Source organism: Bufo gargarizans, chromosome 5 (genome assembly GCF_014858855.1).
Source record: "Bufo gargarizans isolate SCDJY-AF-19 chromosome 5, ASM1485885v1, whole genome shotgun sequence".
In the NCBI taxonomy this organism is placed as follows: domain Eukaryota; kingdom Metazoa; phylum Chordata; class Amphibia; order Anura; family Bufonidae; genus Bufo; species Bufo gargarizans.
In genome coordinates this window covers 368,194,328-368,219,658 of record NC_058084.1, presented here as the reverse complement: position 1 = coordinate 368,219,658, position 25,331 = coordinate 368,194,328, and the positions used below count along the sequence as shown (strand labels likewise).

The 25,331-nt window shown below is 45.1% G+C and overlaps 1 protein-coding gene across 5 annotated transcripts in view; it reads left to right on the top strand.

Moving 5' to 3' along the window:
* Positions 1-25,331, top strand: part of NEK10 (NIMA related kinase 10) — a 259,563-nt gene that overhangs the window by 142,700 nt on the left and 91,532 nt on the right. For 4 of the 5 annotated variants that reach the window (XM_044293922.1, XM_044293920.1, XM_044293921.1 and 1 more), the window contains exons 24-26: positions 1,456-1,585; positions 6,435-6,505; positions 17,533-17,737. In XM_044293922.1, the coding sequence (XP_044149857.1) occupies positions 1,456-1,585; positions 6,435-6,505; positions 17,533-17,737 (406 nt within the window). Of the gene's footprint in view, positions 1-1,455; positions 1,594-6,434; positions 6,506-17,532; positions 17,738-25,331 lie in introns of those variants that run through there. The other variant, XR_006390017.1, reaches the window with a different exon arrangement.

The following is a 25,331-nucleotide window of genomic DNA, read 5'->3' as shown; positions in this document are numbered from 1 at the left end:
GAACCTCTGTAGTGAGTGCCTGCCACAGCCATAGAGCTGCCACAACGCCCAAATATTAGGTATTTCACATGCCCTCTATGATATCTATGCCAAACAGACCCCCATATTATCCATATCACAGAGCCTCCCTCCATAACTACTAGTGACGGTACTTACTAGGCAGCAATCTTTAGACCGCATTGGTTGGGCATTGATTTACAGGCCAGTTACTTATAGGTGGCACTACAGACAGTTTTCTTTTCTCTTAGGGAGATCTATTTTGCATACTTTTCCCAGGATATGAACCCGGACAACCCCTTTAAAGGTGTTTTTGAACTTTGTCGATAGCAACCTGTTGTACCTGTTAAAAAAGTCAGAAGAAAGTAATCCAGCTTCCAGGGTGGTAATGGTAATACGGGATAATCTTTATTTCATGGGTGCAGAATAAAATCCAGCATGTACATCTACGCGTTTCGGATCGCCAAGTTCTGATCCTTACTCATGACAGTAGTATATGCCGAGTGCCGGTCTTGAATAGAAAGTGGGCCGGACAACTCGGGTGGAGAGAATTAGCAACAACAACTCCTCCTTACATGCAAATTAAAATTACTGAAAAACTAGTAAAAGACAGAACAGACATGATGTGCAAGGATCAATAGTGCAAAATTAAATCCTGTCTGCGATTGGGTCCCTTTGGTATGCGTGTATCCATAGAGAAAATCCAGTAGGATTCTCTATTTAGAAGAGCGCGCCTGTTGTCACCACCTCGCTTAGGACAATTAACTCTTTCCGCTGCCTGTACTCTTAAGCCCGTGACATCGCCGGCATGACATGCCGCGTATTGTGCACTGACAGCAGACACATTTCTGAATAAAACAAAAGGTATATCTGATATGTGTCTCTGTATCCTGACCTTGAGATTGTTGGTGGTACAGCCTATGTATTATAATTGGCAGAATGTGCAGGTAATGCAATAAACCACAAATGTGGTATTGCAATTAACATACTGTTTCAAAGTGTATACTTTATTGTTGGCCGTGGATTGTATAGTTGGACCCAAATATACGAACTCACAAGACGCACAAATGCGATGACCGCATTTGAAAGTGCCCTTAAACTGTAGCCAACACTGTGGTGTCTGAACAGAGTCCAAGAAAAGACTAGGACTTATTTTTTGCGCTATGGTAGGCGCCCTTCTGTTAAAAAAGTCATATCCATATGCATCCTGCATTGTTTTTTCGGTCCCTGACGTGTGAACTTCTGGACGGTCACATGCACAGGCCTCAGCTGAGGCCAGTCATTGGCTGCAAGGCAGCATGTGGCTCCATCCGTATTGAAGTTTGCAGTTTGGGGTTGGGAAGACTGCTGAAGGGAGTCGGGTATTTCATTGCTGTTTACCTGATTGCGCTGGACTGGAGAATAGCCTTTTTTTTTGTGTTTTGTTACTTAACAGTTTTTTTTAAATCTTATTTACAGCCCAGAAGTGGTAAAAAGTGAACCCTATGGAGAAAAGGCTGATGTATGGGCAGCAGGCTGCATTTTCTATCAGATGGCAACCCTGAATCCACCTTTCCACAGCACTAACATGCTGTCCTTAGCGACCAAAGTACGCAGGTTTGCATGGTTAACATTTATATATTTCCAGCCAATGACCATATAACGGGAACTCAAACGAACAAGCTCACATGACTTACGGATGCAGGCGCGTGGTTCCAATTGGTCACGCAGATGGGGGTTGCTCACACCAGCTGTCTTGTTTTTCTTAAGATAGTTGCCCTGCATTCACGGGGTCTGAGAGTACTTTTAATCCATTCAAGAAAATAAAATCTAGCCTTATTGATCTATGTTAGACAACAGCAGCGTGCTTACTGTGTAGAATAGTCGTCTGGAGTAAGTAAGAGAAATTATTAGAATTTGTGGTATTGGTAATTTATGGAATTTCTTCATGGGGTTATCTACTGTCGGCGGTCCTTTTTGTTACAACAGTCTGCTGACCATTTAACGTGCAATGTTAACCACCTCCGGACCGCCTAACGCAGATTCGCGTTCCGGAGGTGGCAGCTCTGCGCAGAGTCACGCATATATGCGTCATCTCGCGAGAGCCGTGATTTCCTGTGAACGCGCGCACACAGGCGCACGCGCTCACAGGAACGGAAGGTAAGCGAGTGGATCTCCAGCCTGCCAGCGGCGATCGCTCGCTGGCAGGCTGGAGATGTGATTTTTTTAACCCCTAACAGGTATATTAGACACTGTTTTGATAACAGCGTCTAATATACCTGCTACCTGGTCCTCTGGTGGTCCCTTTTGTTTGGATCGACCACCAGAGGACACAGGTAGCTGTGTAAAGTACCACCAAACACCACTACACTACACTACACCCCCCCCTGTCACTTATTAACCCCTTATGATCACCCATGATCACCCCATATAGACTTCCTGATCACTTCCCTGTCATTGATCACCCCCCTGTAAGGCTCCATTCAGACGTCCGTATGATTTTTACGGATCCACGGATACATGGATCGGATCCGCAAAACACATACGGACGTCTGAATGGAGCCTTACAGGGGGGTGATCAATGACAAGGGGGTGATCACGCATATAGACTTCCTGATCACTTCCCTGTCATTGATCACCCCCCTGTAAGGCTCCATTCAGACGTCCGTATGATTTTTACGGATCCACGGATACATGGATCGGATCTGCAAAACACATACGGACGTCTGAATAGAGCCTTACAGGGGGGTGATCAATGACAAGGGGGTGATAACGCATATAGACTTCCTGATCACTTCCCTGTCATTGATCACCCCCCTGTAAGGCTCCATTCAGACGTCCGTATGATTTTTACGGATCCACGGATACATGGATCGGATCCGCAAAACACATACGGACGTCTGAATGGAGCCTTACAGGGGGGTGATCAATGACAGGGGGGTGATCACCCATATAGACTCCCTGATCACCCCCCTGTAAGGCTCCATTCAGACGTCCGTATGCGTTTTGCGGATCCGATCCATGTATCCGTGGATCCGTAAAAAATCATACGGACGTCTGAATGGAGCCTTACAGGGGGGTGATCACCCATATAGACTCCCTGATCACCCCCCTGTCATTGATCACCCCCCTGTAAGGCTCCATTCAGACGTCCGTATGCGTTTTGCGGATCCGATCCATGTATCTGTGGATCCGTAAAAAAATCATACGGACGTCTGAATGGAGCTATACAGGGGGGTGATCACCCATATAGACTCCCTGATCACCCCCCTGTCATTGATCACCCCCCTTTAAAGCTCCATTCAGACGTCCTTATGCGTTTTGCGGATCCGATCCATGTATCCGTGGATCCGTAAAAAATCATACGGACGTCTGAATGGAGCCTTACAGGGGGGTGATCACCCATATAGACTCCCTGATCACCCCCCTGTCATTGATCACCCCCCCTGTAAGGCTCCATTCAGACGTCCGTATGCGTTTTGCGGATCCGATCCATGTATCCGTGGATCCGTAAAAAATCATATGGACGTCTGAATGAAGCCTTACAGGGGGGTGATCAATGACAGGGGGGTGATCAATGACAGGGGGGTGATCACCCCATATAGACTCCCTGATCACCCCCCTGTCATTGGTCACCCCCTGTAAGGCTCCATTCAGACGTCCGTATGCGTTTTGCGGATCCGATCCATGTATCCGTGGATCCGTAAAAAATCATACGGACGTCTGAATGGAGCCTTACAGGGGGGTGATCAATGACAGGGTGGTGATCACCCCATATAGACTCCCTGATCACCCCCCTGTCATTGATCACCCCCTGTAAGGCTCCATTCAGACATTTTTTTTGGCCCAAGTTAGCGGAAATTTTTTTTTGTTTTTGTTTTTTCTTACTAAGTCTCATATTCCACTAACTTGTGTCAAAATATAAAATCTCACATGAACTCACCATACCCCTCACGGAATCCAAATGCGTAAATTTTTTTAGACATTTATATTCCAGACTTCTTCTCACGCTTTAGGGCCCCTAAAATGCCAGGGCAGTATAAATACCCCACATGTGACCCCATTTCGGAAAGAAGACACCCCAAGGTATTCCGTGAGGGGCATATTGAGTCCATGAAAGATTGAAATTTTTGTCCCAAGTTAGCGGAAAGGGAGACTTTGTGAGAAAATACAAAGAAAATCAATTTCCGCTAACTTGTGCCCAAAAAAAAAATTGAGGAACTCGCCATGCCCCTCACGGAATACCTTGGGGTGTCTTCTTTCCAAAATGGGGTCACTTGTGGCGTAGTTATACTGCCCTGGCAATTTAGGGGCCCATATGTGTGAGAAGTAGTTTGCAATCAAAATCTGTAAAAAATGACCGGTGAAATCCGAAAGGTGCACTTTAGAATGTGTGCCCCTTTGCCCACCTTGGCTGCAAAAAAGTGTCACACATCTGGTATCGCCGTACTCAGGAGAAGTTGGGGAATGTGTTTTGGGGTGTCATTTTACATATACCCATGCTGGGTGAGAGAAATATCTTGGTCAAATGCCAACTTTGTATAAAAAAATTGGAAAGTTGTCTTTTGCCAAGATATTTCTCTCACCCAGCATGGGTATATGTAAAATGACACCCCAAAACACATTCCCCAACTTCTCCTGAGTACGGCGATACCAGATGTGTCACACTTTTTTGCAGCCAAGGTGGGCAAATGGGCACATATTCCAAAGTGCACCTTTCGGATTTCGCAGGTCATTTTTTACACATTTTGATTGCAAAGTACTTCTCACACATATGGGCCCCTAAATTGCCAGGGCAGTATAACTACGCCACATGTGACCCCATTTTGGAAAGAAGACACCCCAAAGTATTCCGTGAGGGGCATGGCGAGTTCCTAGATTTTTTAATTTTTTGTAGCAAGTTAGTGGAATATGAGACTTTGTAAGAAAAAAATTAAAATAAAAAAAATCATCATTTTCCGCTAACTTGTGACAAAAAATAAAAAGTTCTATGAACTCACTATGCCCATCAGCGAATACCTTAGGGCAGGCATGTCCAAACTGCGGCCCTCCAGCTGTTGCAAAACTACAACTCCCAGCATGCCTGGATAGCTTACAGCTATTAGGGCATGCTGGGAGTTGTAGTTTTGCAACAGCTGGAGGGCCGCAGTTTGGACATGCCTGCCTTAGGGTGTCTACTTTCCGAAATGGGGTAATTTGTGGGGTTTTTCTACTGTCTGGGCATTGTAGAACCTGAGGAATCATGACAGGTGCTCAGAAAGTCAGAGCTGCTTCAAAAAGCGGAAATTCACATTTTTGTACCATAGTTTGTAAACGCTATAACTTTTACCCAAACAATTTTTTTTTGCCCAAACATTTTTTTTTATCAAAGACATGTACAACAATACATTTAGCGAAAAATTTATATATGGATGTCGTTTTTTTTGCTAAATTTTACAGCTGAAAGTGAAAAATTTCATTTTTTGGCAAAAAAATCGTTAAATTTCAATTAATAACAAAAAAAGTAAAAATGTCAGCAGCAATGAAATACCACCAAATGAAAGCTCTATTAGTGAGAAGAAAAGGAGGTAAAATTCATTTGGGTAGTAAGCTGCATGACCGAGCAATAAACGGTGAAAGTAGTGTAGTGCAGAAGTGTAAAAAGTGGCCTGGTCATTAAGGGGGTTTCAGCTAGCGGGGTTAAAGTGGTTAAACTCATCCATTTTCTGGCCAGTAAACATGTTCGAGTTTTTAAATGGATGGCATCCGCACCAGTCTTGCAGAAAATCAGAGCTGAACCATGTATGCTGCAATTTTCTCTGACTGATGCTGCTAATTAATCCATTGACTATAGAGCATGGATGTCAAACTCATGGCCCTCCAGATGTTGCAAAACTTCAACTCCCATCATTCCCTGATAGCTGTAGTATGCCCAGGCATGATGGGAGTTGTAGTTTTGCAACAGCTGGAGGGCCACGAGTTTGACATCCCTGCTATAGAGGATCAGTGTTCAGTCTGGGTGCTGTCCATTCTACACTGTCTCAATGAGTCCTAAGTTCATTACAGGGGATCCTGCGGCTGGGACCCCAACATTTGTCTGTGGTGGAACCTGGCAGCAAGTCTTTACTTCCCCTACAGCACCACGACAGGTGATATTAAGAATTACACAGCCTGCATTGAATTCAACGTGCTTTCCTTGTAATCCGTGCCCATGCTTGGTCCTGCACAGTAAGAGACCTTCTTTGTAGCTACTGCCTGTTCTTGCTAAGTGATGATGGTACTGGATGCTGCAACCTTCTCTATTAACTCAGAATTATCTAATAGGGCACTTGAAAAAGTTTAATTTTTTGTAAATTAGACTCATGTAGTGCTGTATATTATTGTCCCATGTGCTGTTCATTTGTACCCAAAACCATAAGAAGCTTTCCACTACCACATCGAAAGTGAAGCGTGCAGTCATTTATTTCCTTTAATTTCAGATAGTAGAAGCTGTGTACGTTCCAATCCCTGATGGATTGTATTCGGAAAAAGTTTCAAATACAATTAAAAGGTAAGAATGCAAATTATCTATAATTTTTTTATATATTTTTTTTAAACAAAGAGATAAAGTCATAGTACAGTGCCAGCTTCAGCGGAGGCGGACATACCTCCTGTGCAGGTGGATCAGATGCACAGCGGCCTGGATGGTTGGGTGGCCTACAGGGACAAAATATTTCACTGTTTTAGGCCTCTTTCACATGGGCGAGTTTTCCGTGCGGGTGCAATGCGTGGCGTGAACTCATTGCACCCGCACTGACTCCGGACCCATTCATTTCTATGGGGCTGTGCACACGAGCGGTGATTTTCACGCATCACTTGTGCGTTGTGTGAAAATCGCAGCATGTTCTATATTCTGCGTTTTTCACACGCAGGCCCCATAGAAGTAAATGGGGCTGCGTGAAAATCGCAAGCATCTGCAAGCAAGTGCCCGATCATTATTATTTTTCCTTATAACATGGTTATAAGGGAAAATAATATCATTCTTAATACAGAATGCTAAGTAAAATAGGGCTGAAAGTGTTAAAAAAAACTAAAAATAATATAACTCACCTTAACCCACTTGATCGCGCAGCCCGGCTTCTCTTCTGTCTTCTTCTTTGCTGTGCACAGGAAAAGGACCTTTGATGATGTCAATTCGCTCATCACATGGTCCGCCACATGATCCATCACCATGGTAAAAGATCATGTGATGGACCATGTGATGAGCGCAGTGACATCATCAAAGGTCCTATTCCTCAAAGAAAAAGACAGAAGAGAAGCCGGCTACGCGAACAAGTGGATTAAGGTGAGTTAAATTAAATTTTTATATTTTTTAACCCCTCCAGCCCCATTGTACTATGCATTCTGTATTCAGAATGCTATTATTTTCCCTTATAACCACTGACTGCAATTGCGTACCTTCTCGCGCGGGTTTGCCACAACGCATCCGGACCTTATCCGGACACGCTCGTCTGCAAAGGGCCTTAGAGGAGAAATGATTGTTGTCCAGCAGATGGCAACATCAAACATTGATGCCGCCTTCTGCAGCTATTCAATTGGCTCCACAGAAACCCTGCCTAGCAGTAAGTCTTTTCTTTCTTCCTGGAGAAGTGGCATCCCATGAGGTACCCAGAAGACTGATTGGTGTCTATATTTTAGCAAGTTGTTGCATCAGTAGTGTATGTCCAGCTGGAAAAGACTTTGAGTTGGGTTCCATTTAGCCTCCTAAGGGTCCATTCACACATCCTTAACCACCTCCGGACCGCCTAACGCAGATTCGCGTTCCGGAGGTGGCAGCCCTGCGCACAGTCACGCATATATGCGTCATCTCGCGAGACGCGAGATTTCCTGTGAACGCGCGCACACAGGCGCGCGCACTCACAGGAACGGAAGGTAAGCGAGTGGATCTCCAGCCTGCCAGCGGCGATCGCTCGCTGGCAGGCTGGAGATCCGAATTTTTTAACCCCTAACAGGTATATTAGACGCTGTTTACATAACAGCGTCTAATATACCTCCTACCTGGTCCTCTGGTGGTCCCTTTTGTTAGGATCGACCACCAGAGGACTCAGGTAGGTCAGTACAGTCGCACCAAACACCACACTACACTACACTACACTACACCCCCCCCCCCGTCACTTATTAACCCCTTATAAACCCCTGATCACCCATGATCACCCCATATAAACTCCCTGATCACCCCCCTGTCATTGATCACCGCCCTGTCATTGATCACCCCCCTGTCAGGCTCCGTTCAGACGTCCGTATGATTTTTACGGATCCACGGATACATGGATCGGATCCGCAAAACGCATACGGACGTCTAAATGGAGCCTTACAGGGGGGTGATCAATGACAGGCGGGTGATCACCCATATACACTCCCTGATCACCCCCTGTCATTGATCACCCCCCTGTCATTGATCACCCCCCTGTAAGGCTCCATTCAGACGTCCGCATGATTTTTACGGATCCATGGATCGGATCCGCAAAACACATGCGGACGTCTGAATGGAGCCTTACAGGGGGGTGATCAATGACAGGCGGGTGATCACCCATATACACTCCCTGATCACCCCCTGTCATTGATCACCCCCCTGTCATTGATCACCCCCCTGTAAGGCTCCATTCAGACGTCCGCATGATTTTTACGGATCCATGGATACATGGATCGGATCCGCAAAACACATGCGGACGTCTGAATGGAGCCTTACAGGGGGTGATCAATGACAGGCGGGTGATCACCCATATACACTCCCTGATCACCCCCCTGTCATTGATCACCCCCCTGTAAGGCTCCATTCAGACGTCCGCATGTGTTTTGTGGATCCGATCCATGTATCCATGGATCCGTAAAAATCATGCGGATGTCTGAATGGAGCCTTACAGGGGGGGTGATCAGTGAAAGGGGGGTGATCACCCTGATCACCCCCTGTCATTGATAACCCCCCTGTAAGGCTCCATTCAGACGTCCGCATGTGTTTTGTGGATCCGATCCATGTATCCATAGATCCGTAAAAAATCATGCGGATGTCTGAATGGAGCCTTACAGGGGGGGTGATCAGTGACAGGGGGGTGATCACCCTGATCACCCCCTGTCATTGATAACCCCCCTGTAAGGCTCCATTCAGACGTCCGCATGTGTTTTGTGGATCCTATCCATGGATCCGTAAAAAATCATGCGGATGTCTGAATGGAGCCTTACAGGGGGGGGTGATCAGTGACAGGGGGGTGATCACCCTGATCACCCTGATCACCCCCTGTCATTGATAACCCCCCTGTAAGGCTCCATTCAGACGTCCGCATGTGTTTTGTGGATCCGATCCATGTATCCATGGATCCGTAAAAAATCATGCGGATGTCTGAATGGATCCTTACAGGGGGGGTGATCAGTGACAGGGGGGTGATCACCCTGATCACCCCCTGTCATTGATAACCCCCCTGTAAGGCTCCATTCAGACGTCCGCATGTGTTTTGTGGATCCGATCCATGTATCCATGGATCCGTAAAAAATCATGCGGATGTCTGAATGGATCCTTACGGGGGGGGTGATCAGTGACAGGGGGGTGATCACCCTGATCACCCCCTGTCATTGATAACCCCCCTGTAAGGCTCCATTCAGACGTCCGCATGTGTTTTGTGGATCCGATCCATGTATCCATGTATCCGTAAAAAATCATGCGGATGTCTGAATGGAGCCTTACAGGGGGGGTGATCAGTGACAGGGGGGTGATCACCCTGATCACCCCCTGTCATTGATAACCCCCCTGTAAGGCTCCATTCAGACGTCCGCATGTGTTTTGTGGATCCGATCCATGTATCCATGTATCCGTAAAAAATCATGCGGATGTCTGAATGGAGCCTTACAGGGGGGGTGATCAGTGACAGGGGGGTGATCACCCTGATCACCCCCTGTCATTGATAACCCCCCTGTAAGGCTCCATTCAGACGTCCGCATGTGTTTTGTGGATCCGATCCATGTATCCATGGATCCGTAAAAAATCATGCGGATGTCTGAATGGAGCCTTACAGGGGGGGTGATCAGTGACAGGGGGGTGATCACCCTGATCACCCCCTGTCATTGATAACCCCCCTGTAAGGCTCCATTCAGACGTCCGCATGTGTTTTGTGGATCCGATCCATGTATCCATGGATCCGTAAAAAATCATGCGGATGTCTGAATGGAGCCTTACAGGGAGGGTGATCAGTGACAGGGGGGTGATCCGGGAGTCTATATGGGTGATCACCCCCCTGTCATTGATCACCCCCCTGTCATTGATCACCCCCCCTGTCATTGATCACCCCCCCCCCCCCCTGTAAGGCTCCATTCAGACATTTTTTTTGGCACAAGTTAGCGGAAATTTTTTGTTTGTTTTTGTTTTTGTTTTTTCTTACTAAGTCTCATATTCTACTAACTTGTGTCAAAAAATAAAATCTCACATGGACGCACCATACCCCTCACGGAATCCAAATGCGTAAACATTTTTAGACATTTATATTGCAGACTTCTTCTCACGCTTTAGGGCCCCTAAAAAGCTAGGGCAGTATAAATACCCCACATGTGACCCCATTTCGGAAAGAAGACACCCCAAGGTATTCGCTGAGGGGCATATTGAGTCCATGAAAGATTGAAATTTTTGTCCTAAGTTAGCGGAAAGTGAGACTTTGTGAGAAAAAAAACAAAAAAATCAATTTCCGCTAACTTATGCAAAAAATAAAAAATTTCTAGGAACTCGCCAGGCCCCTCATTGAATACCTTGGGGTGTCTTCTTTCCAAAGTGCGGTCACATGTGGGGTATTTATACTGCCCTGGCTTTTTAGGGGCCCGAAAGTGTGAGAAGAAGTCTGGGATCCAAATGTCTAAAAATGCCCTCCTAAAAGGAATTTGGGCCCCTTTGCGCATCTAGGCTGCAAAAAAGTGTCACACATCTGGTATCGCCGTACTCAGGAGAAGTTGGGGAATGTGTTTTGGGGTGTCATTTTACATATACCCATGCTGGGTGAGAAAAATATCTTGGTCAAATGCCAACTTTGTATAAAAAAATAGGAAAAGTTGTCTTTTGCCAAGATATTTCTCTCACCCAGCATGGTTATATGTAAAATGGCACCCCAAAACACATTCCCCAACTTCTCCTGAGTACGGCGATACCAGATGTGTCACACTTTTTTGCTGCCAAGGTGGGCAAAGGGGCACATATTCCAAAGTGCACCTTTCAGATTTTGCAGGCCATTTTTTACACATTTTGATTGCAAGGTACTTCTCACACATTTGGGCCCCTAAATTGCCAGGGCAGTATAACTACGCCACAAGTGACCCCATTTTGGAAAGAAGACACCCCAAGGTATTCCGTGAGGGGCATGGCGAGTTCCTAGAATTTTTTATTTTTTGTCGCAAGTTAGTGGAATATGAGACTTTGTAAGGAAAAAAGAGAAAAAAAAAAAAATCATCATTTTCCGCTAACTTGTGACAAAAAATAAAAAATTCTAGGAACTCGCCATGCCCCTCACGGAATACCTTGGGGTGTCTTCTTTCCAAAATGGGGTCACTTGTGGCGTAGTTATACTGCCCTGGCAATTTAGGGGCCCAAATGTGTGAGAAGTACCTTGCAATCAAAATGTGTAAAAAATGGCCTGCAAAATCTGAAAGGTGCACTTTGGAATATGTGCCCCTTTGCCCACCTTGGCAGCAAAAAAGTGTGACACATCTGGTATTGCCGTACTCAGGAGAAGTTGGGGAATGTGTTTTGGGGTGTCATTTTACATATACCCATGCTGGATGAGAGAAATATCTTGGCAAAAGACAACTTTTCCCATTTTTTTTATACAAAGTTGGCATTTGACCAAGATATTTTTCTCACCCAGCATGGGTATATGTAAAATGACACCCCAAAACACATTCCCCAACTTCTCCTGAGTACGGCGATACCAGATGTGTGACACTTTTTTGCTGCCAAGGTGGGCAAAGGGGCACATATTCCAAAGTGCACCTTTCGGATTTCACCGGTCATTTTTTACACATTTTGATTGCAAAGTTCTTCTCACACATTTGGGCCCCTAAATTGCCAGGGCAGTATAACTACGCCACAAGTGACCCCATTTTGGAAAGAAGACACCCCAAGGTATTCCGTAAGGGGCATGGCGAGTTCCTAGAATTTTTTATTTTTTGTCGCAAGTTAGTGGAATATGAGACTTTGTAAGAAAAAAAATAAAAAATAAAATCATCATCATTTTCCGCTAACTTGTGACAAAAAATAAAAAGTTCTATGAACTCACTATGCCCATCAGAGAATACCTTAGGGTGTCTACTTTCCGAAATGGGGTCATTTGTGGGGGTTTTCTACTGTTTGGGCATTGTAGAACCTCAGGAATCATGACAGGTGCTCAGAAAGTCAGAGCTGTTTCAAAAAGCGGAAATTCACATTTTTGTACCATAGTTTGTAAATGCTATAACTTTTACCCAAACCATTTTTTTTTTGCCCAAACATTTTTTTTTTATCAAAGACATGTAGAACAATAAATTTGGCGAAAAATTTATATATGGATGTCGTTTTTTTTGCAAAATTTTACAGCTGAAAGTGAAAAATGTCATTTTTTTGCAAAAAAATCGTTACATTTTGATTAATAACAAAAAAAGTAAAAATGTCAGCAGCAATAAAATACCACCAAATGAAAGCTCCATTAGTGAGAAGAAAAGGAGGTAAAATTCATTTGGGTGGTAAGTTGCATGACCGAGCGATAAACGGTGAAAGGAGTGTAGTGCCGAAGTGTAAAAAGTGCTCTGGTCATGAAGGGGGTTTCACCTAGCGGGGCTGAAGTGGTTAAATGTTTTGCGGATCCGCAAAACGCGGACACCGGCAATGTGCATTCCGCAATTTGGTGGTTGCTTCAGCCTCTTTCTAGGTTGGTGACGTCACGTCCAGCGATCACATGGCCTAGTTAATGCTGAGTCTCATTCAAGCGAATGGGCATGGGCTGCAATATCAAGTACAGCCAGCATACTATGTACAGCGCTGTCTTTAGTTAGCTGTGAGTGTCATGGCCTCTTCAAATAGCTGATCAACAGGGGTGATTAGAGTTTAAACCCCACCAATAAGATGTCGATGACCTATTTTGTGGATAGGCCATCAATATCGAACACCTGAAAAACCCTGTTGCATGATAAAAAGTTACTCACTTTTATAATACACCATTTGTTTCAATTCCTCATCATTAAAATTTTATATCAAGTGCCTGAAAGCCTACCCTCATTAAAACATCTGACACAGGTGACAACTCAGGGAAACGCGCTGTAAAACGCTCAACACATGAAAACCAATGCTTCCCTATGGCCCTAGTTCACACTTGAGCGTTTTACAGCGCGTACGATCGCGCTGAAAAACGCCCTATGCTCAAAAAAGTTCTTGAGCTTCTTTGGGGCGTTTTGTCGCGTGTTCCCGTACATAGACTTTCGGGAACGCGCGACAATGGGCGTTCGCTTGTCTCTGTATGCGTGATTGTAAACGCTGGTACAAACGCGCATACAGAGCGCTCCTTTCAGAACGCTCAGGTGTGAACCCAGCGTTAGGGTCCATTCACACGTCCACAAAATGGGTCTGCATCCGTTGCGCAATTTTGCAGAACAGGTGCGGACCCATTCATTTTCAATGTGGCCGGAATGTGCTGTCCACATCCGTACTTCCGTTCCACACAAAAATAGAACATGTCCTATTCTTGTCCGCGATTGCGGACAAGAAAAGGCATTTTCTAAGAGATTGCCGAGGATGTGCGGTTCGCAAAATGCGTAACGCATATTGCTGGTGTTTGTGTTTTGCGGATCCGCAATTTGCAAAACACATACAGACGTGTGAATTGACCCTAAGTCTGACATTCTGGCTGCTTGTTGCTGCCATTAGGGGGCTTATTGGATGCTGGTAATTCTATATACTAAACAATTCAAGCTTTTGTAGCTTTGTAATAGAGTAACCAAACTCTTAGACGTTAGACATTGATGAGTACAACATTTTGAACCTAGAAATGTGAAGATTCACTTTAAGGCCTCTTTCCCATGGGTGTGTGCACCCCGTGGTCATGCTGCTGCCCGCAAAATGCGGGCCGCAATGCACGAGCACAGTCCATGGGGCAGCCGCAGCGGATCGCGGACCCACTTGAATGGGTCCGCGATCCCCCGTTCCGCAAAAAGATAGGACATGTTCTATCTTTTTGCGGAACGCAAGTACGGGACGAAACCCCACGGAAGCACTCCGTAGTGCTTCTGTAGGGTTCTGTTCTGTGCTTCCGTTCCGCACCATTCCTCATCTCCGGATTTGCGGACCCATTGAAGTGAATGGGCCCGCATCCATGATGCGGAATGCCCATGGAACGGCACCCGTGTATTGCGGATCCGCAAATGCGGTCCTCAATACGGCAACGGGGCGCACACACCCGTGGGAAAGAGGCCTTAGAGTAATATTTTGCCTTGCCCCAAAGTGTAGTACCCCAAAGCAGTGCTCTAGGGCTGACCTCACCTACCGTGTACACACGTAATACATTTATAACTGTAGGTTCCTCACTTTAGCTGAGTATTTCCAATAATTTGCACAAACCCATTATATTTTCTTCCTTCATTAATTGTTTAGCAGTGCCTCCGACCATTATTCTAATGATGTTTTCCAATTGCGGCTATGCGTACACCATTAGAAAAACAATGCATTAGAGCGCCAGAATTACTGAAAGTGTTTACTTGCTAATTGAGTGATCGGACATAATGTCATTTACGTGGGTCCTTTCTGTCAAGTCTAAAACACGGTGTACAGGTTCTATCCATAAACTCACAAAAAAAAAAAAACACCACAATGATTGTTTCAAGAAAAATGAGAAGTTTTCTAATTGATGCTGTAAACATTAAATGAGAAAATGTCATTTGTAATTCTTCATTATACTGAAATGACTGAGATATATAGACTTAATTTCTGCTAGGTGCCATCAAACGAAATGTTATCTTTTTGCTTTCTCTTTGTGCTTCTTCTTCTTGTTTATCTGATTAGTATAGCTTACCTCTTTGTCTTAAAGAGGTTCTCCTAGATATCCTCGGGATAGGTCATCAGTATCTGGTTGTGGGGGGTCCTATACCCCCACCGATCAGCTGTTTGAGAAGGCACCGGGGTACTCAGTAGCACCGCAGCCTTCTCTCGGCTCATCAAGTACAGCGCCATACAGTGTTTAGCGGTTGTGCTTGGTATCACCGCTCAGCCCCATTTACTTCTATGGGGCTGAGCTGCTCCTAGGCCCAGTGACGTCACGACTAGTATCACTGGCCTGGGCGGGGCTAAGCTCTGTTCACTTAAACAGAGTTTAGCCCCGCCCATGCCAGTGATGCTAGTGATGACGTCACTGGGCCTGCGGTAAACAGCAAGAAGGCCGCGGCGCTTCTGCCAGTGCCGCTGTCTTCTCGAGAAGCTGATCGACGGGGGTCCTGGGTGTCGGACCCCCGCCGATCAGATGCTGATGATCTATCCAGAGGAAAGATCTACAGTTTAAAAGAACTGCAGAACCCCTTTAAGGGATTTTAATGAGAGAAAGACAATCACTGAACTTCTTCTCATGTTTCCCAGCATAGATTCATGGCATTTTCTTTTGGCCATCTCTAGGGGGAGCTCAGGGCAAATACATTTTTACAGCTTCTGTTGCATTCAATTGTAACTGCATACATTCACATACATGGAGCTCCCTGTATGGTGGCCGGTGGCAGCTTATCATGTAATGAGCAGTCAGAATCTGAAGATTTATAGTTGTATATGTGAGATTTATCTTATGCCAGTTGTCTAGTATAAATACATTTAAAACCATTGTGTTAAGGCACAGCACCATATTTATAAAGCACATGTTCCACTTTTTAGTCAGGTAAGTATGGCAAGGCAGAGCCAGTGGCGGATCCAGAGCCTGGTCTCGGGAGGGGCACTTTCAGATTATTTTCTGTCCGCCGCCACAAAACAATGGTGCTTATAGAACAGACTACACAGTGTAATAACAGCCCCCAGTAATAAGAGCCCCCCAGTAATTAGAGCCCTCCTTTGCCACTAATAAGAGCCCCCAGTAATTAGAGCCCCCCTTTGCCAGTAATAAGAGCCCCCAGTAATAAGAGCACCGCTTTGCCAGGAATAAGAGCCCCCAGTAATAAGAGCCCCCCTTTGCCAGTAATAAGAGCCCCCCTTTGCCAGGAATAAGAGCCCCCAGTAATAAGAGCCCCCCTTTGCCAGTAATAACAGCCCCCAGGTGCCAGTAAAAGTATTGTATATAATGAAAAAAAAATAAAAACACACATACTTACCTCCATGTCAGCGATGCGATGCAGGCCTCTTCTGGCCTGTGTCCCACGCTGTATGGCTCAGCCTGCGCCGGCCTCTGATAGGCTGCAGGCACTAGGCCGGCAGCCTATCAGAGGAAGGGAAAGGGACACGCCTCTCCCTTCCCTGCCGCAGCACAGGCAGGCATCTGTATCGCTGTCCTGAGGACGGCTATACAGATGACTGGAGATGAGCGCTTCCACAATGGAAGCGCTCATCTCCCTGTGCTCCGCTGCTGCCCGCCGCCAGCTCGGGGGGGGGGGGGGGGGGGGGCAATTGCCCCGTTGCCCCCCCCCGGATCCGCCACTGGGCAGAGCACAACCTTTTTATTAAAAATTCCACTTTCCAGTGTTGGAAAAGGAGATTGGTCAACAGGGTATACAACCTAGTTGTAAACCTGTTATATACCGCACAGTGAGGGGATACTTGCTCTTCTCTACTGTGCTTTAGCATCCATACAGTTTACCAAAGATCTAAAAAAGTAGTGATCGATGACTTCAAAAATCTCACTGGGGGCCTATTCTAAAATTTGCTATTGGGCCCCTGGTTGAGGATCACAGTTAGGGTCCATTCATACGACCGTAGGCTGTCCATGCCGTATTGCGGACTATACAGGCACCGTCTGTGTGAATCCTGTATCATAGATGCGGACCCATTGACTTGAATCGGTTCAACATCCTCAAGATACGGCACGGTGCGGAGCAGAGGCATAGATCGGAAGCCCACAGAAGTGCTTCTGTGGGCTTCTTAGTCCGTGCCTCTACACTGCAAAAGATGGCCAATCTTTTGCTGTCTATTGCGGATCAAGTGAATAGGTCCACACCTCAATACAGGATTAACACGGCCGGTGCCCGTGCATTGCAGAGCGCGATTTGCGGTCCGCATCCCAGGCACGGGTGGCTTAAGTTCGTGTGAATGTACACTTAGGATGTAATAGCACACGTGGTAAGGGTTAAAATGGAAAAGATCCAGTAGGATATCAGATTCCGTAATGCATATGCCGCCAACAAAAGTGTCATATTCACAGGAAATGTGCTGTTTAGCTTGAAAATTTGCACACTTTCTGAAATGATTGATGATATATTACTGACTCGTGACTGAGAGCAGAGGGAGTGATAAACTAATACATTTTTTACCAGAGGAAAGCCATGCTCTGCTGCATGAAGGTGTTGTGCTATTAATATAATATGAGTAAAATCTATTTATTACACGTATCGCTGACTCAGTATACTTACCCACAGGTGCTTGACCTCAGATGCAGAACTTCGCCCGGACATAGTAGAAGTTTGCGCTTTAATTTCAGATGTCATGATGAGATACATGGACAGCTTATCCTCTTGTCAGATTGCCCTGGAGAAAAAACTGGAGAGAGAGAGAAAGCGAGCACAAAAATATTTCATAGAGGCTAACAAAAATACTGTGAAATATGGTCATTGCCATGCTTATGTGAGTACGAGCGTGATATGTAACATTTATGGGTATGCTTGTTTATTAAGAAATTCAATACATCGAATCGTGTGCTCTTAATATGTGTAAATGTCCTAAAATATTTAACAGATTTTTTTTCTGAACTCTTGTGGTTTTAAAGGGCTTAAACTATGACCAATGTAAAACATTAACATCAGACATCATATAGCACATGACAATCTCTTTCTAACAAACCTAGAACCAGCCCAGTACCTCACATGGATCCAGAGATCTCCCCAATTATTGCTCCAGTTGTTCTGCTACATTTTTTTCAAGCTGGCAGCTCAGGGGGCGTGTCCTTTCTGAAGGGAGTATCCTTTCTAGCGCAGCTGGTGGCAGTTGAAGGATGGAACTGAGCATGTGCGGCCATCTCGGTGAGATGGACAGAGAATTTAGAAAAAGAGCAAATGGCTAGACAGATAGAGTTCAGTGAATATGTAGCTCATTGGCTGTACTACATTTTTAATTGCATGCAGTTACAAAGTATTCAGATTCAGATGCTGGTTTAAAAAGGAAGAATATTTTTCGTGAGACAACCCCTTTAAGATTTTCAAACAATTGAATAAATACAATGACTTGTTTAGCACTTGTGTGGTAGTACTCATCTATGTGACTGCTGAGGCCACTGATTGGCTGTAGCAGTCACTTGTAGTAGTTCGGCACTTCATTGCTGCAGCACCATCAGGAGCACTGGACCGGCAGCACTGGAAGGGCTGCTTGTTTTTTTTTATACTGGCAGTCCCTAATTGCACCATACTGCCATACATTGCCATTGTTTGGCCGGTATAAGATTATCAATTCTCAGCCTGAAGGAACGTTACTAACAAAAATAATAAATCATTTATTCAGACTAAATCAATGGGTATAGATAAAATCAGGCATACAGGAAATCAGCAGTGCGGAGAGGGATCAGGTAATAGTCCATCCGGCACTCTGAAAGCCTGACTACGTGACCTGTGTATATACAGAAGCAGATCAGGGTATATCAAAGAGGCCTATACAGAGGGGGTACCATCAATAAATGCTTGGGTAATCCAAACAGACAACACATTGATTGAAATAAGTGACTTTGATAAGGTCACCGCTCCGCAATATATGCGGCATGATGGCTTACATCAAAGAGACGCATAGTATGAATAAAGCCCAGAATCACACTGATAGAGAGATGGACTACATATACTAGTCCATGGATGCCTTAGATGAAGCAGGCAAACAAAAGCGCCTCGTTGAGTCCTTTGAACAGTGTCTAATTTAAAAATCCATTCTGTCTCATTGCTGAGCAATGACACATCAATGTCCCCTCCGCGAATGGATGTCGCAATATGCTCAATCCCCTGGACCCTCAGCACATCTGGATTGCCCCCCAAAGTCACTTATTTCAGTCAATGTGTTGTCTGTTTGGATTACCCAAGCATTTATTGATGGTGCCTCCTCTGTATAGGCCTCTTTGATATACCCTGATCTGCTTCTGTAAGCGCTGTCACTTGATTATTCAAAGACCGCATCTGAATATCCCCCCTTACAACTGAGCATAGCTATGCTCCTCCTCGCAAGGGTATGACGCTGGACTGTGCGACGTTATCGTCAGGGAGCGTGTCAGTGGATGCGCTTCTGTCCCTGATTGGATATCAGAGCCGGCACCCACCCTCCTGGGGGGGCGGGTCCTAGATTACTTATACCCGGCGTGTGGCTGGCCGCATACGGCCATCACAGCGACGATGGACGCACGCTACAGTGCAGTGTTTTACTTGAATTGACACTGAAATAAAGTCAGCTCGCTCCTGATGATACATGAAACTGACCTGTCATTTTGAAACGCGTAGAGCGAATTGCGATGTCACTTAGGCTCACTAAATAGGGCAGGAACTAATAGTGATACTTTGATCACATCACTGTCGATGTGTGAGCGCACTCAAGCAGACGCATCACTCATCCACTAGGGGAGCAGTGGTAGGGTCCACCAGGACCCACTGTGTTGTCAATCCACCACATTGCTATATACACACTAGCAATTGTAAATACCAGGGGATTGGATCAATAGTGCCAGTCCCTGTGTTGAGTGCTGTATCTACCACATCCTGTGCAAATAGGCTTAACGTCAGTCAGTGTGTTCCAACACTGGATGTTCGTCGTATATACACAGGTCACGTAGTCAGGCTTTCAGAGTGCCGGATGGACTATTACCTGATCCCTCTCCACACTGCTGATTTCCTGTATGCCTGATTTTATCTATACCCATTGATTTAGTCTGAATAAATTATTTATTATTTTTGTTAGTAACGTTCCTTCAGGCTAAGAATTGATTTTCTAATTTAACGTGTACCGCTTATAATATCTCTTACTGTGTGGTGCCAGTATAAGATTATGATAAAGGACTACATACCTGAGTCCCTAATTGCACCATACTGCCATACATTGCCATTGTTTGGCTAGTATAAGATTATGATAAAGTGCTACATACCTGAGTCCCTAATTGCACCATACTGCCATACATTGCCATTGTTTGGCTGGTATAAGATTATGATAAAGTGCTACATACCTGAGTCCCTAATTGCACCATACTGCCATACATTGCCATTGTTTGGCTGGTATAAGATTATGATAAAGTGCTACATACCTGAGTCCCTAATTGCACCATACTGCCATACATTGCCATTGTTTGGCTGGTATAAGATTATGATAAAGGGCTACATACCTGTAGTCCCCAATTGCACCATACTGCCATACATTGCCATTGTTTGGCTGGTATAAGATTATGATAAAGGGCTACATACCTGAGTCCCTAATTGCACCATACTGCCATACATTGCCATTGTTTGGCTGGTATAAGATTATGATAAAGGGCTACATACCTGTAGTCCCCAATTGCACCATACTGCCATACATTGCCATTGTTTGGCCGGTATAAGATTATGATAAAGGGCTATGTAACTGTAGTCCCCAATTGCACCATACTGCCATACATTGCCATTGTTTGGCCGGTATAAGATTATGATAAAGCTTCCCCTGTGAGTCAAGCAGCTAGTCTAGTGCTGTCCTTTAGGTCAGTGTTCCTCAACTCCAGTCCTCGGGGCCGACCTTCCGGTCGTGTTCTCAGGATTTCCTTAGTATTGAGCTGGTGATAGAGTTAGTGTCAGTGCATCAGGACTTACCACATGCATTCAATCAGTAGGATATTCTCAAATCATGACCGGTAGGTGGACCCTGAGGACTGGAGTTGAGGAACACTGCTTTAGGTGATGTATCTTAAGCTTTGAATCGAGCAGTGGTATGGAACCAGGATTGCTAACCTAATTTTTTTTCCTTTTTTTCTGGACAACCTACACACAATTCATGGACAGGCAATATTTTTTTTACGAACACATTAGAAGTCCATTACAAATCATAAAAGAATATAATTTATACCTATCTACTGCTCAGTATACTGATTTGAACACGTTAACAGAATTTACTGACGGGTGTAAATTAAAGATAATTGCAATTACAATAACCTTCACAAGCTCCTGCAGCTTCAAAATAATCACAGACACAGATTTTTTTTTAAATATACAGACACTGGAAAAAGTGCCTTCATTTTGATGAAACTAGTCCCCCTAGGCCCGTGGTGGTGAACCTATGGCACGGGTGCCAGAGGCGGCACCCAGAGCCCTCTCTGTGGGCACCCGCACCCTGAAAAAAGTCTATGGTTTAGCAGTATGCATTAGAATTCTCCTGCCATTCCTCAGCGCAGGGCGCACTATGAACAGCACAGGCAGCGCACTGAATGCAGGCAGGCTATTATAGCTAAATGATAAAGTACATGGAAGATACACTATACTGGACTGTAGGATTCAGGGTAAATTGCCGTGTTGACACTTTGCGATAACTATGTGGGTTTTGGGTTGCAGTTTGGGCATTCGGTCTCTAAAAGGTTCGCCATCACTGCCCTAGGCCATTAACTGTTGTTGTAAAACATATGCATATATTATTATTATTATATTTTTTTTACTTTTTATTCTTTACTAGTGTTTTCATACTACCCCCAATTATACTTCTGAGTGCCCCAAAATGATTGTATCCTAGTGCCCTCAATAGTACCATCAGGGTGTTTCCATTGACAGTGCATATGGAGTGCCTCCAGTTATAGTATAATAATGGCAGCCATAGGCCCAACAATGCCAGTGACAGCTGCAGGCCTATAACAGAGAGCACAATGCAAATAGCAACCACAGACTCCAAGTGACAGCCATAGATAGATTAGATTCATCACAGCCCATCATCACGCTTTTTATTGTGGCTAGAAGCAGTTGTACTCAGCTGTTACACTGGGTAAAAATTCAATTCGGCAGTTTGACAACAGATTTGATTTCTTACGAATTTGTATTTTGTAACAAATCGCTATAAATCCAGTAAACCCAGACCAATCTGCCTAAAAGAATCCGGCATAAAAACTGATTTCAGACGGAATTTGCACAAAAGTTTGTTTCTATTTTAAAGAATTAGCAGACGGCTCATACTACACTACGGTTTTCCATCCTGTATAGTCCAGCAAAAAATGTATACGTTAAACGGATACAGTATTTTTTCCAGTGGAACCCAATCTGTCTGAGGCATCTATTTGATCTATACTTTATGTGTATATGTTAAAAGTGGGACAAATGTCATGTGAACACAGCCTGATAGCGACTGTTCTTCGAGATGCAAGGTCATTGCACTTATCTTTTGTAACGAGACGCTGTCTTGAAATGAAGATTGGCTAAACAAGGGGCAGAGCAGTTGTCCCTGTGTCGCATACAGACCATGTACCATGCTTCCAGGTTGCCAGTACACTTACTGATCAGAGAAATTAAATATGTACTAAAAAACGATAAGACAAAAATATGACACATTCCTGACACTCAAAGTCCCTATATAGATTCTTAGCAATGATGTTCCTAAACAGCCTTCTTCTAAACCATTTTTGAGTTTGATGCTATTCCTTTAGACATAGTAAAATGTCAGCAGAACATAATATTGTGCGAGAATTGCCAGTAAAATGTACATATAAAATCTGACAGGTTTGCATATCACAGTCAAAATGTAGCATACTGAATATGTATATCATAGTAATAGACCGTAGAGAGAATCATAAGGAACAGAAAAGCTTACAATGTGTTTTCTGAGGTGTCATTCTAGTAAGGGTACAACCACATGGCGCAGTCGTGATTCGGTCAGGTCACGGACAGCTGCAGGCAAGAACCGCGCAACGGCCAATTAGGGTACTTTCACAGTAGTGTTTTTTTTTTCCATCACAGGAGCTCAATACCGGAAAAAAACGTATCAGTTTTATCCTAATGCATTTCGTTCAGGATGCATCAGTTCAGTCCCTCTTACGTTTTTTGGCCGGAGAAAATACCCCTCCTCCCTCCTATAAAGGTAAACCTTGCAGTGTATTTGAAACAGTCATGAGTAAGGGCTAAAACTGCTTTCTGCCCGAAACGCGTAGACTTTGCATTCCTGTACCTGGATGTTTTTATACTGAATATCAAATAAAGAGCCTTTGGATTACCACCAAGACAAGCTGGACAAACCTTTCTTTTTCACATATTGCTGTACTTGCTCCCAGTTCGGGTGAAGGAGCTGTTCCGTGCTTCAACATTGGAATCCTTGGCAGGCAAGAGCTGCTCGAACCATTTACTGCTTTGAATAAATTATATATTTGTACAGTGTTAGCCAGTAAAAAATAAATAAATAAATAGAGATTCTTCAGTGGTTAATACCTTTTAATGGCTAACTTAAAGATGACACAATTGCAAGCTTTTGACGTTACCCGGGCCTCTTCTTCAGGCATCTTGGAGGAGGTCCAAGTAGCCTCAAAAACTTGCAAGTGTGTCATCGTCTTTTTAGATTTTATCTTCTATTGGCCATCTGAGCACAAATTCCCAAAGGTACATTCAAAAATCTTGTGGAAAGCCTTCCCAGATTGCAGTGGATGCTCTTATTGCCACAAAAAGAGGCTCAACTCCCTATTGACACCCATGCTTTTGTAATGTGATGACCATATCTTTTTGGTTTGATATCACGTACTTTTTTCTGGACAAATGATGTTTTCAATAACAGGACAGTGCAAAGAACCTGGGGAGGTTCTGTTGAATCCAGGAAATCTAGATGGTATGTTTAAACAATATTTAAAAGAACTAAGTTTAACCCCTTGGCACATTTGTGGTCCCTTGCCGGCAAGAGCTCCTATTGGTTAGTCTCTGCAGAAAAATAAAAATGCCGGTTTCAGGCTGTGATCTCCACTCTGGAGTAGAGGTGGGAAGTTTGAATCTTTTAAATGAATCAGTTCATTCAAAAGATTCAATTTATGAATCAAATCTTCGATTCACTTGCTGAGTCGGCTGACAAGCAAGTGAACCGAAGCTCAGGAGCTGTCTGATCCTTCATAGGCTGTCAGGCCGCTCCTGGATTCAGAGAAGGCTGTAAGGCAGCTCCTGGATTCAGAGAAGGCTGTCAGGCAGCTCCTGGATTCAGAGAAGGCTGTCAGGCAGCTCCTGGATTCAGAGAAGGCTGTCAGGCAGCTCCTGGATTCAGAGAAGGCTGTCATGCCGCTCCTGGATTCAGAGAAGGCTGTCAGGCAGCTCCTGGATTCAGAGAAGGCTGTCAGGCCGCTCCTGGATTCGGAGAAGGCTGCCAGGCCGCTCCTGGATTCAGAGAAGGCTGTCAGGCCGCTCCTGGATTCAAAGAAGGCTGTCAGGCAGCTCCTGGATTCAGAGAAGGCTGTCATGCCGCTCCTGGATTCAGAGAAGGCTGTCATGCCGCTCCTGGATTCAGAGAAGGCTGTCATGCCGCTCCTGGATTCAGAGAAGGCTGTCAGGCAGCTCCTGGATTCAGAGAAGGCTGTCAGGCAGCTCCTGGATTCAGAGAAGGCTGTCAGGCAGCTCCTGGATTCAGAGAAGGCTGTCAGGCAGCTCCTGGATTCAGAGAAGGCTGTCAGGCAGCTCCTGGATTCAGAGAAGGCTGTCAGGCCGCTCATGGATTCGGAGAAGGCTGTCAGGCCGCTCCTGGATTCAGAGAAGGCTGTCAGGCCGCTCCTGGATTCGGAGAAGGCTGTCAGGCCGCTCATGGATTCGGAGAAGGCTGTCAGGCCGCTCCTGGATTCAGAGAAGGCTGCCATGCCGCTCCTGGATTCAGAGAAGGCTGTCAGGCAGCTCCTGGATTCAGAGAAGGCTGTCAGGCAGCTCCTGGATTCAGAGAAGGCTGTCAGGCAGCTCCTGGATTCAGAGAAGGCTGTCAGGCAGCTCCTGGATTCAGAGAAGGCTGTCAGGCAGCTCCTGGATTCAGAGAAGGCTGTCAGGCAGCTCCTGGATTCAGAGAAGGCTGTCAGGCAGCTCCTGGATTCAGAGAAGGCTGTCAGGCAGCTCCTGGATTCAGAGAAGGCTGTCAGGCAGCTCCTGGATTCAGAGAAGGCTGTCAGGCAGCTCCTGGATTCAGAGAAGGCTGTCAGGCAGCTCCTGGATTCAGAGAAGGCTGTCAGGCAGCTCCTGGATTCAGAGAAGGCTGTCAGGCAGCTCCTGGATTCAGAGAAGGCTGTCAGGCAGCTCCTGGATTCAGA